At 52.0% G+C, this 14,586-nt stretch overlaps 1 protein-coding gene across 5 annotated transcripts in view; it reads left to right on the top strand.

Moving 5' to 3' along the window:
• The window catches only part of Grid2ip (Grid2 interacting protein), a 66,194-nt gene that overhangs the window by 39,981 nt on the left and 11,627 nt on the right, over nucleotides 1-14,586 (top strand). For 3 of the 5 annotated variants that reach the window (XM_052754348.1, XM_052754351.1, XM_052754352.1), the window contains 7 exons: nucleotides 6,136-6,384; nucleotides 6,571-6,656; nucleotides 7,981-8,050; nucleotides 8,923-9,017; nucleotides 9,264-9,447; nucleotides 10,801-10,955; nucleotides 13,779-13,919. In XM_052754348.1, the coding sequence (XP_052610308.1) occupies nucleotides 6,136-6,384; nucleotides 6,571-6,656; nucleotides 7,981-8,050; nucleotides 8,923-9,017; nucleotides 9,264-9,447; nucleotides 10,801-10,955; nucleotides 13,779-13,919 (980 nt within the window). Of the gene's footprint in view, nucleotides 1-3,332; nucleotides 3,503-6,135; nucleotides 6,385-6,570; nucleotides 6,657-7,980; nucleotides 8,051-8,922; nucleotides 9,018-9,263; nucleotides 9,448-10,800; nucleotides 10,956-13,778; nucleotides 13,920-14,586 lie in introns of those variants that run through there. The other 2 variants (XM_052754349.1, XM_052754350.1) reach the window with 1 other exon arrangement.

Here is a 14,586-nt window from a genome sequence, read left to right on the forward strand (position 1 = left end):
AAAACAGGAGGTAGTCCTGTGGTAGAGTTCTTTCCTAGTATGCCCAAGACCTGGGTGTGATCTCCTGGACCATACACACACAATATTTATATGCTATAATCATGTTGGAGAGACAGGAGCTTAATGGGTAAAGTGTTTGCTGTGAAAACCGAAGGACCCAAGTTTGGCTCTCTAGCACTCATGGGAAAGCCAGGGGCAATGGCACAGCCTATCATCCCAGTGCTGGGGAGGTGGAGCCAGGATCCCTGGGGCCCACTGGCCATCCTGCCTAATCAGTTCACTCCATGTTCAGTGAGAGAACCTGTCTGGATGAAAATAAGGTAGAGAGCAATTGAGGAAGACAGCCTACATTGACCTCTGACCTCTACATGCACACTAAGGCAAGGATATCACAGAGAGAGAGAGAGAGAGAGAGAGAGAGAGAGAGAGAGAGAGAGAGAGAGAGAGAGAGAGAAATATTTAAAAATAAACAAATCCAGGCGTGATGGCACCTGTCTTTAATCCCAGCACTTGGCAAACAGAGGCAGGCAGGTCTCTGTGAGTTCGAGGCCAGCCTGGTCTACATAATGAGTTCCAGGTCAGCCAGAGCTACATAGTGAGACCCCTTCTCAAATAAATAAAATAAAACAAACCAGTTATGGTAGCACACTCCTTTAATCTCAGTACTTGGGAGGCAGAAGCGGGTGGATCTCTATATGAGTTTGAGACCGGCCAGACACCCTGTCTCAAAAGAATAAAAAATAAAAATATTTATATATAAGGGCTGGGAAAGTGGCTCAGTGGCTCATGTGCTTTTGGCATGAGCATGAGAACCAGAGTTCAGATCCCCAGAACCCACGTTGATTGTCCATCTGTAATTTCAGCCTCAGAAGACAGAGATGAGGGTCCCCAGAGCAAGTAGGCTAGCAAGACTAACCTTATCGATCAGCTCTGGGTTTGATTGAGAGACCTTCCCTTAATGAATGAGGTGGAAGACTGATGGAGGCCCTCCACATGCATAAGCACATAAGAGCATGCACACTTACATGCACCCACATTCATGCCAGCATGCATAAGGTGCGCATGCATACCACAAACAAAAAATTTTCTAAAATATGTATAATACAGTTACTGGGGGAATTATATGAGCTGATGTTGGCCAAAGTGCCCAGCATAGTGTGTGATCAATCAGTGTTGACTTCCCATATGGAGGATCTCTTTTCCCCAGAGCAGATGACTCAATGCGACTTTGGGATCCCCCCATTTCTCTGTGATTGGAAGCTGCCCCGTGCACTAAGGCTGTTTGGAAGCCTTGGCCTCTACCCACTAGTACCAGCAGCACACCCTTCTCCCAGCTGTCCTTTTGTGACAGCCAAAAAAAGAAAAAAAAATGTCTTGAGATAGTGCCAAATGTCCTCAGGGGGTAGAGGTGGGCGCAAAATTGCCTCTGGTTGAGAATGATTGTTCCAGAATGATCTTTGCCAATGCTCTTTCCCTGAGGCAGGCATGGTAGACCAGCCCCCTGGTGTCTACTCCGTGTTGTCTTGAGTCACCTAGTCAAATGCCCCCAACCACTGCCACCTTATCTGGGGACGTCTCTGTGACTGTAGTGGCCTGGCCCTGAAACAGCATGTCCAGACTGTAGGATGAGCCTTCACCCCATGCTTTGTCTTCTCTGTCGTAAGCCCAGTGGACAATTTTTATAGCCTTTGGGAGTGACTGGTTCTGGGACAATGATACTGGCAAGTAACACCTTGAATGCCTTTGTCAGGATGGGACAGTCATGGTCCTGGTGTCAGGAGCTATCCTCAGGATAAGAGTCTTCAGGCATGGGGGGAGGGCAAGGGAGATGTGGCATGAGAGGGCAGGACTGCTGCTGCTGCTGCTGCTGCTGCTGCTGCTGCTGCTGCTGCTGGAGAGAAATCGCTCTGAGGGGTTACAACTATGTGGTGGGGCCAAGAACGGATGGAGGAGGACCTAGGTGTCGGGAAGCAGCATGCCCTGTTAGTATTTTTGTTTTGTTTTTCAGGGCTGGGGATTGAACATAAGGACTTCGTTCTTGCTAGAGAAGTCCTCTACCATGGAGCCATGCACTTGCCCCTTGCTGATCTAGCTCCACCCTGAGTCACACCCTAAGCCCCTCAATGAGGTATTGCGGGGCATGTGCTCTACCACTGGGCTACATCCTCAGCCCACTTCTCTATTTTAAGATTTAACCACTCAGCCAAACGTGATAGAACCGGCCTGCCTGTAATCCAATCTACTCAAGAAGCTGAGGCTGGAGGATCAAAACTTCCCAAGGTCTGGGTTGGGAATGAGGCTCAGTTGGCAGTATGCTTACCTGGCATACATACACAAAGCCCTCACTTTGATTCCCTGAATGGAATAAAACCTGGAGGTACAGGCTTGTAACCCTAGCACCCTGGAGATGAAGGCGGCGGTGGCGGCGGGGGTGTGTGTGTGTGTGTGTGTGTGTGTGTGTGTGTGTGTGTGTGTGTCAGAAGTTCAAGGTTATCCTTGATTTCATAGCAAGTTTGAGGTTGTCCTGGGCTACATAAGACTTTACTTGAAGAAAGACAGACAGACAGAAAGAAAAAAGGGAGAGAGAAAGGAAGAGGGAGGGAGGGAGAAAGGAAAAAGGAGAGGGAAAAGGAGGAGAAGGAGAGGGGAGAGGAAGAGAAAGGGAGAGAGAAGGAGAATTCGAGGCCACTGGATTCAAGTGAGTTCAAGACCAGCCTGGGGAACTTAGTGAGACCCTGTCTCAAAACAAGAAAAAAGGTGCTGGGGATGTAGCTCAGAGGTACTTGAGCAGTATGTGTGAAACCTTTGTTCAAGCCTAATACTGGGGGGGAGGGGATGTAGCCTCTTGTCCCATCCTACACCTTTTCCTGGGTTGGCTTCCAGCATCAGCCATCCCTGGGCGTACCAAGACCTCAAAACATCTGAAGTTCTTCCACCTCCCCTCAAATCCATAAGCCCTAGCATGGCCACCCACTTCTCTGGGGTGCGATCTCTGGCCTCGGCCTTCAAGGCCTTCTCTATAGCTTCCCTGGATATGTAGGGAGGCATTTTCCACTACTTCCTGTGTAAATACTTTCCCAGGTACTATAAAAGAGTGTTCTTCTAAAAGGTGTTGCAGCCACTGTAAGGGAAACTCGCTGGGCGAGTGATGTCCCAGGCAAGACTCCTGGAGAGAGACAGAGTAGAAAGCCAAAGGAAGGAGCTTAATAGCCTGGAATCACCCGGATCTCCACTCCTTCGGGTGTAGTAGCTAGTTGAAGGGTCCTTGGGCGGGGAGAGGAGAGGCGGGGCGGGGCGGAGCCACCAAGAAGGGGCGGGCATCGGGCCACCATGCAGGACTGGCCGGGAGGGGGCCACGCTAGCTCGCCCGGCAAAGGCGCGTGGAGTCCCGGGCGCCCTCTCTGTCATCGCGGGCTCCTCCACCCGCTACCCGGTGCGCACCTGCCGCGCCGCCCTCGCGGATCCAGATGGGGAAGGACCAGGGCTTCTCTCGGCACTTTAGGTAGCTTCCCCTTCGCGTTCTGCGCCTCTGGGAACCCAGCGCCCGCATTCGCCAGCATCGGGGGGGTGGGGGGGGAGGGGAGCTGGGACATCGAGGGGGGTTTCCTGTCCTGGGTGGGCAACCTATCGAGACTGGGCGGAGCCCAGAAACTGGGGACAATGGGAATAAACTGGTGGGTATGTGGGCAGTGAGGTTTAGATGTTGGGTCCCCGGGACCCACGCGCAACCCGAGGAGTTGAGATGAAGTGAAAGGCTAGGATTAAAAGCCAACCTCCCTGCATTGGCTCACGGGATAGGACAGAGGACCAAGAACGGGGTTGTCGCGTGCTCTGGATGGGAACCTAGCGCATCGCCTCAAGTTCAGAGTTTGGACCGCAGGACCACTGTCGGGAACTGCAGTTTGCAGCCTCCGAGACCCCCTACCCCTGTCTCCACCTGTTCGGCTGGCTGGAGATTAAGTGCTAGGTGAAGAAAGCTGGGCTGGGATAGAATACATGCAGGCAAGAGAGGATCCTAGGGGAGGGTCTGGCAGCAGAATCGACCCAGTGAAAGGTTAAATACTGTGACTCCCAGGAAGAACCTTGGGAACTCAGGAAAGCCTGTTGGCATAGCAAGGGTCTAAGAGCCTCGGAGACCCATTGCTGGGCTGTCACAACCAGAAAGGCAATAATCTGTCCCTGTAATGAATTCGGCCCCACTGCATCCGGCTGTCCCAGCTTTAATTAACCGACAGCAGTGCCAGCACTGGGGTGGCTGGGCCAGACAGTGATGGAGACGCAGGGAAGGTCTGTGCCAGCCAGGAAGGGTGTCTGGCTCAGCAGGCAGCCTTGGCCTCTGGCCCATGCTCCAGGATGCCAAGAACTAGCCACCAGACCTCCCCCTTCCCCGGTTTGTGATTCAGCCTGGTGCCCACCTGGCAAGCAGGACTGTAACTACTTAGTGTTGGGTGTCCAACTGAGCTGGGCATCTGACCGTTACCCAGGCGAGGATCTGGGTCTGATGCCTTACAGAGCTTGGGGCTGAAGTTGAGGGTATGAGGTGGACAATCTCATATCCTTTGACTGGACATGAGACAGGAGGAGAAGGACTCTGACTGTAGGAAGACAGAAGTGTCAGGCTCAGAAGACCTGCTGGTCACCTGGAGTAGCCAATCGGAAGCAGAACTCCCTCGGGGGTGGGGCTAGCATGAGCCCTCCTGGAGGATCTGCTTGCCTTCTATCCCACCAGGGAGTTCATTCTGCCCAGTGGGCCTTATTAACCTTACCCCCTGAGGCTGGGAGAGCTACAGAGCAAGTTCAGGGTGTATTCCAGCTGCATGCCAAGACATTGTTCCCCTCCTCTTTTCCCTCCTGACTCCCCACCGTGCCCTTGGTGGTTGGCTCCTGGTACAAGGAAGAGAGAAGGGAGCTTTTGGGGCACAGCCAGGAAGCTCTTGCTAGCGTTGTGAGCCCTGATTCCAGCTGTGTCAGAGGCCAGCTGTGTCACCCTGGAAAGTTACAGATTTCTGTATGACTTGGAATCTTCTGCAGTGGACCCGTAAGTCCATCAAGGTGTCAGCTGAAGCTGTTATACAGAGATGGGGTTGGCTCACTCACCACAGACACGCACACAGCCTGCCTTCTCAAGTGCCAAGTCCTTTCCCATCACTGTGGCCCACAGTTCAGGCTTTGGAGAGCTCCTAGAATTACAGGCACCAAGGACTTATCCCAGGGTATCTATGCTTCACAGAGGCTGTCTTCTCCCACCACCTGCAGGATGACCACACCTTGAAGAGCATCACAGGACCTTCACAGTTGAGCCCCAGTATCTGGCAGGGACAAATGAGCAGAGGTTTACTAAATACGTGCAGGGGACTGGGAACACCCACACACACTTAAAAATAATAAAAATCATTCTTTAAAAAAAAAATTAAAGGGGTTGGGGATTTAGCTCAGTGGTAGAGCGCTTGCCCAGCAAGCGCAAGGCCCTGAGTTCAGTCCTCAGCTCCGAAAAAAAAAAAAAAAAATTAAAGTGGGGGGGGGGAGTGACCCAGGCAGAGCCAAAAGCTTGGAGGTGGTAATTGCCTTCACACTTGCTGCCAGAGAAGCAAGCAGGAGAACAGCAAGTGTGAGAATTCTCGGAGGAAGTCATCCTGCGGATGGCTGATGTGGTTTTCTCTAGCAATCACCTGGAAATAAGCAGGGGAGGGAAGGAGAGCATTAGCCGGGGCTTGACCTGCTAGCGTGCGTGAGGGGATGGAGAGAGAGAACGGATAGAGATGTAAGACAGGCAGGAACTGGAATCCTCCATAGACTGCTTTGGGAGCAGGAAGGCCCCACAAAGGTTAGGGTCATGGGGACAGTTCGTGCAACTTTCCCAAGGTGGGGTGACGCCTCACTCCTGATGTCGTCTAGGATAGTCAGATTTCTCAGTCCCCCATGTGAGTACGGGGGAATCGAACTCAGGTCTTCAGGCTTGACAGCAAGCGTTTCTACCTGCTAAGCCATCATGTGACCAGATCTACACCAGCTGGGAATGCAAGAGGAGAGTGAAATTTTTCCTGGTTACCCCGGGAAGGGACAGGACAGCCACCAGGAGGCGCCTTTGGAATGTAGTCAGGGCCCACGTCTGACTCTGCGGCCCTCGCTTTGCAGGATCTTTATCCCCAAGAAGCACCGGGCACGCTTCGACGAGGTGGTGTCGCAGGGTCTGCTGGGCAAGCTGTGCCGTGCTCGGAGGGCGCAGGGCGCGCAGCGTTTGCGCCGGAGCCGCAGCGAGGAGCGTCCCGAGCGCCTCCTAGTGTCCACGCGCGCCAGCGCCGCGCCGCGCCGTCCTGATGAGCCGCCCCCGCGCAAGGCGGCCTCGCTGCTGGGCGGCCGCACCGGCCCTGGGGGCCCTCGCAGGTATGCGCGCGGGTGACAGCAGGGGACATCTCCCGATCGCGCGCGAGCTTGGGTCGGAGACTTGTACAGTGGGTATCGGGGAGGACAAGGACATGAGACATCCGCCCCCTGAGCCCTGGTCTTCTGTCCTCAGGATGAGACAGAGAAGGTCACCCACCTCCAACCCCATCCCATCCTTTCCCCCAGGACTGTTCGAGTCTACAAGGGCAACAAGAGTTTCGGCTTCACTCTGCGCGGTCATGGACCAGTCTGGATTGAATCTGTCCTGCCTGGTGAGGGATGGGCAGGTTACCCTGCGTGCCTAAGATCAGGGATGAGATGAAAAACCTTGTTGTAGCTCTCTCTGGTAATGCTATCCGTGCCTGCTAGTCACATTGCACCCAAAGTTAAGAAGCAGAGAATAAGGGCTGGGGAGATGGCCCGATGGTTAGAGCAATTGTTGAGTAGACGTGAGGACCAGAGTTTGGATCCCCAGAACACATAGAAACTGCTGGGTGCGATGGTAACCTGTGGGTAATTCCAGTCTTGGGAGGAGGAGATGAGTCGCCAGAGCAAGCTGGCTAGCAGACAAGCCATGTGGATGAACTCCAGGTTTGATTGAGAGACCCTGCCTCAGTGAACAAGGTGGAAGGAAGATCAGTGGAGGATGACATCAATCTCTGGCCTCTACATACATACCCACACATGCATGCACATTCATTCACACATGTACGTGCACTACTACACACATGAAAACACACGTACACACATGCATGCCACATGCACATACATGGAAAAAGGAAAAAGGAAAAAAAAGCAGAGGGCGGTAGAGGTCAGTACTCGGCTTACCGTCTCTACTTTAGGCAGTCCAGCCTCCCTGTCCAGGGAACATCTCTGCCCATGGTTAAAAGGGGTCTCCTCGCATGAGTTACCACGATGAAGACATCCCCCCACATTCTCAGAGGCTAACTTTAATTGAGATTCCTCACAGGTGTGCCTGGCGGCCTGCCCCCCCCCCACCACCACCACCAAGTGATTCTAGACTCTGTCCAGTTGACAATATTAACCATCACAGTGACTTTGAGCAATGTCCATGGGCTCTTGGGTCTAGGGGCTGGGGCCCTTCTGACTGCCTAGTTCCTGGTCCCAAACTGATGGAGGCATGTGGACAGTGGCCCAGATGACTCTCTAGAGGAGGTGTGTTCAGGGTGTGGGCTGTGGGTTGGTTGGTCTGCATGTGAAATGCAGGCTTACAGGTGAGTCCTTTTCTACGCCTCAGTTATATCTAAATCTCATTTCTCTTCTTTTTTGAATTACACTTATTTATTTTGAGGAGGAGAGATGGGAGCACACATGTGCCATCCTGTGTTTGTGGGGAGGTTAGATGACAACTTATAGGAGTCAGTTATGTCTACCATGTGGGTCTCAGGGGTCAAACTCAGGTAGTCAGGCAAGCGTTCTTACTCCCTAAACCATCTCGACAGTCCCGAGTCTCACTTCTCACCTGTAAAATTGAAGAAAGGTTATCTGGCTCGCACATCGGGGTTGAGAGGGGAGAGTCCCACACAATGCCACGATGAGGCGGTCAGCTGACTGTATACCTTCTCTGTCCTCCAGGCAGCCCCGCTGAAAATGCCTCCCTCAAGTCAGGTGACCGGATCCTCTTTCTCAATGGACTGGACATGAGGTCAGGAGCCCCTGAGGTGTCTTGTGATCTTGGTGATGAACCATCCCCCAAGACTTTTGCCACTTGGGACACTAACAGTGGCCCTGATCCCCTTCTAACATATGTCCTATGGCCTATATCTCCTATGCCTATCCATCTTCCATGGAAGACTATTTTTTTCCTGTATGGGGAATCAAACACTTGGTTAGGCAAACACTTTCCCAGAGCTACATCCTCAGCCCTTTATTTAAAATTTTTTTTTTTTTAGACAGTGCCTCATTCTGTATCCCAGGCTAACTTGGAACTCATTATGTAGCTCAGACTTGCTTGAATTCATGAAAATCCACCTGCCTCCAATGAGTGCTAGATTTCAGGCATGAGCTACCCTACCAGCCCTTTTTAAATTTTTTGCTTTGAGACAAGGTCTTGCTTAGTTGTCCAGGCATCTTGGACTTGCTATATAGTCCAGACTGGCTTCAAATTCTGCAAAATCTTAAAATCCTCCTGTCTCGGCTCCCCAAGTGCTGAGATTACAGTTGTGTGCCACCATGCTCACCCAGGAGTAGGGATTCCACTTGAATCCATCTTTCCAACCAAAAACGTTACAGCTACATGTTGGGGACATAGATTGGAAAAGACCGATTGTTTCTTGCTCTGGAGAGGAGTCCTGCCTGGACTGACATGGAAATAGCTCCTTCTCAGCCCAGGAATGCCAAGGCCAGGATATCTACAGGCCAAGCTGTCCAATGCCTGGGGCTTCTGCTGCACAAGATCTTAACTTCTATGAAAGTTAGGGTCCTGGCTAGTCCTGATGAACGGTGGATTTGCTGGGTGACCTCTACATGATGGACAGAGCTCACTCGTCAGGCCCTCCTGGGCCCTCTCCTTTGCAGGAACTGCTCCCACGACAAGGTGGTGTCCATGTTGCAAGGCAGTGGCGCAATGCCCACGCTGGTGGTAGAGGAAGGACCTGTCCCTTTCGCCAGCGGTGAGACTATCAAGCCATAGATTTCCTGGACTGTTTTGTTGGTCGCTTCCTAGGCACGCCGCCAGGGGGTGCTACAGAGCCTAACACTCAGCGTTCAATGCTGTTCCATGCTCTCTACAAAGGCCCTTTCCAATGTATTGCATGCCCCAGCTCAAGAAGGCTGCTGACCCCAGCTGCCTGGGAAACTGCACCTAACCTGGTGACTCCGGGTCACCCTTACCTCCCCATGCCTGTGATCCCCTGCAGATTCAGACTCTTTGGATTCCCCGACCCGGTCATCGGCTCTCACCTCACTGCAGTGGGTGGCGGACATCCTGCCTTCCAGTATCCGAGTCCAGGGGAGGACCTTCAGCCAGCAGCTGGACCACCTCCTCACTCCTCCCGAGCGCTATGGAGTCTGCCGGGCTCTTGAGAGCTTCTTCCAGCACAGGTGCCCTGGGCAGAGAGGTGATAGGGACCTAACCTGTTTGGGCCCTACCCAAGTCCCACCTAAACCTGGCAATCCTGGTCCTCTGAGAGAAGGCTCTAAGAAGGCCATAGCTAGTATCAAGGGAGTTGAGGTGCCCTCGAACAAACCCCAACTTTTAAATTTATTCCTTTATTTACTTTTGAGACCTGGTCTTGCTATGTAGCAACTGGCTGGGCTGGAACTCACAGAGATCAGCCTGTCTCCACATCCTGACTGAATTATATAGCATGTGAGTTATATTGTGCAATATATTCAGTCATTTATTTAAATTTAATTTTTTAATTTAAATAAATTTTTAATTAGAAAAATATGTGTGTAGGTATTTTGCTTGCATGTAAGTGCACCGCATGTGTGCAGTACCCATGCAGGCCAGAAGAGGGTGTCAGATCTCCTGGAACTGGAGTTACAGGTGTTTGTGAGCTGCCAACTAGGTCCTGGAAACTGAACCTAGTTTAGTTAGTAGCACAATTAGTAGCACAAATGCTTTTTTTTTCTTTTGGGTTTTGGAGACATGGTTTCTAGACAGCCCTCCCTCTATAGACCAGACTGGTCTCGAACTCAGAGAGATCTGCCCACCTCTGCCTCCTGAGTGCTAGGATTAAAGGCGAATGCTACCACTGCCCCGAAGCACAAAGTAGATCACTGAGTCATCTATCTCTCTGGCCACAATTCATTCATTGAATTGTACAATTCAGTGGTTTGGGGGTTTTGTTATACTTGCAAGTATATGTAACCATTGCCATTGTGAATTTTGGAACTTTATTACATGTAAAATGAATGCCAACAACTTTCTGTGACATGCTCCTTCATCTTCCTCCCCTAATGTTTCTTTAAAAAACCATTTATTTATTTATTATTGATTGAATATGGGAGTCATGCATGCCACAGTGGCCATAGGAGTCAGAGTGTTTGCCTGCTAGGCCATCTCCTCAGCTCAGTAGATGTTATTTTTACCTCCAACTTTGCAAAAGAAAAAAAAAAGTTAAGTTGCTTGAGAAAGGTCAGTTAGTTGGTAAATGGCAAAGCTGGGATTTGACTATTACATTTTCTTTTTTGGTGGTGGTGGTGCTGGGAAGGTGCTGGGAATCAAACCCAGAACCTTGGGTATTATACTAGGTAAGTGCTCTGCCAATGAGCGAACATCCCCAGCCCAAACTGGCATTTGAATCAGAGCAGACTGCCTCTGCAGACTGCTTTCCTGCCCTCTCTGCTCTATCTTTCAAAGGCATGAGCTGAATTCCAGGGCCTGGAACCACCACCTGGTCCACACCCCCCGAGTGATGAGGCTCCCTGCTTCTGCACCTTCACCTGCAGGAACATTGACACCCTCATTGTCGACGTGTACCCCGTTCTGGACACACCTGCTAAGCAGGTGCTCTGGCAGTTCCTCTACCAGCTGTTGACCTATGAAGAGCAGGAGCTGTGTCAGGAGAAGATCGCGTGCTTCCTGGGCTACACGGCCATGACAGGTGAGCAGTCCCTGGGGGCAGCTGCCAGCTGCCCTGCCAGTCAGGTGAACAAGGAAACACCTGTCCTCACCTCCCAGAGGTCTGGCAGCCACTCTAGGCCCCTGCCCCACATATGCATGCCCATATGCCCGGTGTCTGGCAGATACATGCTCAACCCTGGGGCTTGGCTGGGAGGACTGTGCCTGCCCGGATCATCCTTCATGCGGCAAACATGGCATGACTGGAAACTGCTCGGTTCTTCATCTTTTCCTTTTCCTCCTCCTCTTCCTCCCTCTCTCCTCTCTCAAACTGGGTCTCATGCAAGTCAGGCTGACCTCAAACTCACATGTAGCCTAGGCTGGCCTTGAACTCCTGATCCTCCTGCCTGCATCTCCCATGTGATGGGATTTTGGGTATGTGCTACCTCAGCCAGGTTTTCTTTTTACATCAATAGGGATGGAACCCAGGGCCTTGCTCATGCTAAGCAAGTGCTCTCCCACTGAGCTATAGCCCTGCCCTTGTGTGAGAACCCATAGCCAAGCATGGTGGTTCAGACCTGTAACTTCAGCACTTGGGGAGGCTGAGGCAGGAAGATTCTAAGTTTGGGGCCAGCCTGAGACTCACTATGTAGCTGTCTTAGGGTTTCTATTGCTGTGAAGAGACACCATGACTATGCAACTTTTACAAAGGAAAGTATTTAATTGGGGCTGGCTTGCAGTCCAGATGTTTAGTCCATTGTCATCATGACAGGAAGCATGGTGGCAAGCAGGCAGACGTGGTGCTGGAGAGGTAGCTGAGAGTTCTACATCTGGATCTGTAAGCAGCAGGAAGAGAGAGTAACACTGGGCCTGGCTTGAACATTTAAAACCCCAAAGCCCACTCCCCAGTGACACACTTCTTCTAACAAAGCCACACCTCCTAATAGTGCCATGCCCTCTGAGCCTATGGGGGCCATTCTCATTCAAACCACCACAGTAGCCCATAGAGAGGCCTTGTCTCAGAATCAAAACAAGAGGCTGGGGATGGCTCAGTAGATAAAGCATAGGGCAAACAGGAGGACTAGAGTTCAGATTCCCAGCACCCATATAAATGCCAGGTGGGTGAGGCAGACCACTTTAATACTAGCACTTGGCAGGTGGGGGGCAGGGGATCCCTGAAGCAAACTGGCTAGCTAGATTAGCAAAACAGATGATAAACTCCAGGTTCCAGTGAGGGGCCCTGCCTCGATATATAAAGTGAAGAGTGACAGAAGATCCACCTCTGACCTCCACACGTACACACGAGCACATACACGAAGGCACACGCACATGCAAATATCAATACACACTTACACATGCAAACAACATTTAATTCATGTGTCCTCTTCACCGTTTACACATTCATCAGTACATGTCACCTGGTTCATGGCCCCATGGTCAGATCACCCTGGCTGGTAGACTCCAGCGCACAAGCACACGTGCAGGGGTCTGTCCGGCCAAGAGCGACCTCACTGTTCCACCGCTACCTACAGTATTAGAGTATGCCCCCTCCCCCCCCCTCCCGCAGAGAAGAGTTAGTAATTTAAGTACTTGCTGTGGAAGTGTGAGAACCGATCCAAGTTCAAATCCCCAAAGCCATGAAAGTACTGGGTGAGCATAGTGCCCTGTACCTTACCTGCTGCAGGCACTCTGCAGTCACGGTCCCTGTGGTTTGCTGTTGCTGACCCTTCAAGGCACCTACTCCCTACAGCCGAGAGGATTGAGGAAGGCTGAGGAATTTTAGCATGAAGCTCGCGGTCCCCGGAAGGGCAGCATGTGGCCAGAACCTTTTTAATTTGCCCTAAACAAGTTCTATTGGTTGTCAGTGAGCAGCCTGGAATAAGCACGGGGTGTTGGGACCCATGGCATGGTATCCTAAGAAGAGCCCTTAGAGTTGGAGTTGGGTGGCAGTGGCACAGGCCTTTAATCCCGGCACTCGGGAGGCAGAGGTAGGCAGATCTCTGTGAGTTCAAGGCCAGCCTGGTCTACAGAGTGAGATCCAGGACAGGCAACAAAACTACACAGAGAAACCCTGTCTCAAAAAATAAATAAATAAATAAAAGAAGATCCCTGTTGGGAGCGGCATCAGCCTCACTATGGTTTCCATCCTTCAGCTGCTTTTCTTGCTCTGGGAACCTGGTTTCTGGTCTCAGGACTTCTGCCTGAGCATTACTCTAAAGAGCTGGGGATAGATGCATTTCAGTAGTAGAGCACCTAGAATCCCCCAGTGAGGGGCTGGGGTGTGGCTCAGTGGTAGAGCACCTGACTAGAATCCTCCAGTGAGGGGCTGGGGCCACGGCTCAGTGGTAGAGCTCTTGCCTAGAATCCTCCAGTGAGGGGCTGGGGTGTGGCTCAGTAGTAGAGCACCTGCCTAGAATCCCCCAGTGAGGGGCTGGGGTGTGGCTCAGTGGTAGAGCTCCTGCCTAGAGTCCCCCAGTGAGGGGCTGGGGTGTGACTCAGTGGTAGAGCATCTGCCTAGAGTCCCCAGTGAGGGGCTGGGGTGTGACTCAGTGGTACAGCACTGCCTAGAATCCCCCACTGAGGGGCTGGGGTGTGACTCAGTGGTAGAGCACCTGCCTAGAATCCTCCAGTGAGGGGCTGGGGCCACGGCTCAGTGGTAGAGCTCTTGCCTAGCACACACAAGGTACTGGGTTTCATCTTCAGCAGTACCTAAGAAAAACTGTGGCAGTATCCTGGGGACAAGGCAGGAAGGCCCCAGGGCCCAGAGGCTACATATCGGTGGTGGTGACTTCTTCCCTCACCTCCCTTGCTTATGGAGGCTGACAGGACAAAGGCCAAATGCCAAACCCTGCCTGTCCCACCACAGAACCTGAATCCTCACTGGACCTGGAGCCAGAGTCCACACCAGAGCCCACACCAGAGCCACAGCCACGGAGTTCCCAGAGAGCTTCTTCCATGTGCCGTCGCAGCCTGCGCTCCCAGGGCCTGGAGGCCAGCCTTAGCTGTGGTAAGGCCCCATGTAGACAGCTGGCACTTCTTTCTCCTCCTGTAAATCGGTGTCTGTGAAATGATGAGTGTGTTAGGCAAGGTTCTCTAGAGGGACAGAACCCACAGAGTGAATGTGAATCACAAAGAGGATTTATTAGACTGGCTTCCGTGATGACAGCTGAGTGGTCCAGCAATGGCCCTCTGCATGCTGGAGAGGCTGGACATCCAGTAGCTGCTCAATCCATGAGCTGGAGGCATCGGTAGTCCCAGGTCCCAGTTTATCACTGAAGGCCTGGAGGATGCCAAAGAGCTACTGATCCAGTCTACACTGGGAGCCTGAAGAATGTGGGTTCTGATGGCAGCAGCAACAGCAGCAGCAGAACAGATTCACTCACCAGCAAGGAAGGAAGGCAAGCAGGCAAAGCCCTACTTTCCCATCAGATCTCTTTCTATCTGCGCTTCTGCAGGAAGGTCCTGCCCACTTCAGGACAGAGTCTTCCCTTCTTAGGTAATCCTTCCAGGCCGTACCTTCACAGACCCACCTCAAAGTGTGACTCTGCTGACTCCAGATCCAAATGAGCTGACAACCAAGATTAAACATCACAATGAGGAATCAGGAACCTGGGGGACAGTGAGGCGGAGTGCTGACTGTGCAGGTCTGGACTGAGCCATAAAGCTCAGAAAGG

The sequence above is a fragment of the Peromyscus californicus genome, unplaced genomic scaffold, assembly GCF_007827085.1.
Source record: "Peromyscus californicus insignis strain IS unplaced genomic scaffold, ASM782708v3 Scaffold_2__1_contigs__length_46816999, whole genome shotgun sequence".
Classification (NCBI taxonomy): Eukaryota; Metazoa; Chordata; class Mammalia; order Rodentia; family Cricetidae; genus Peromyscus; species Peromyscus californicus.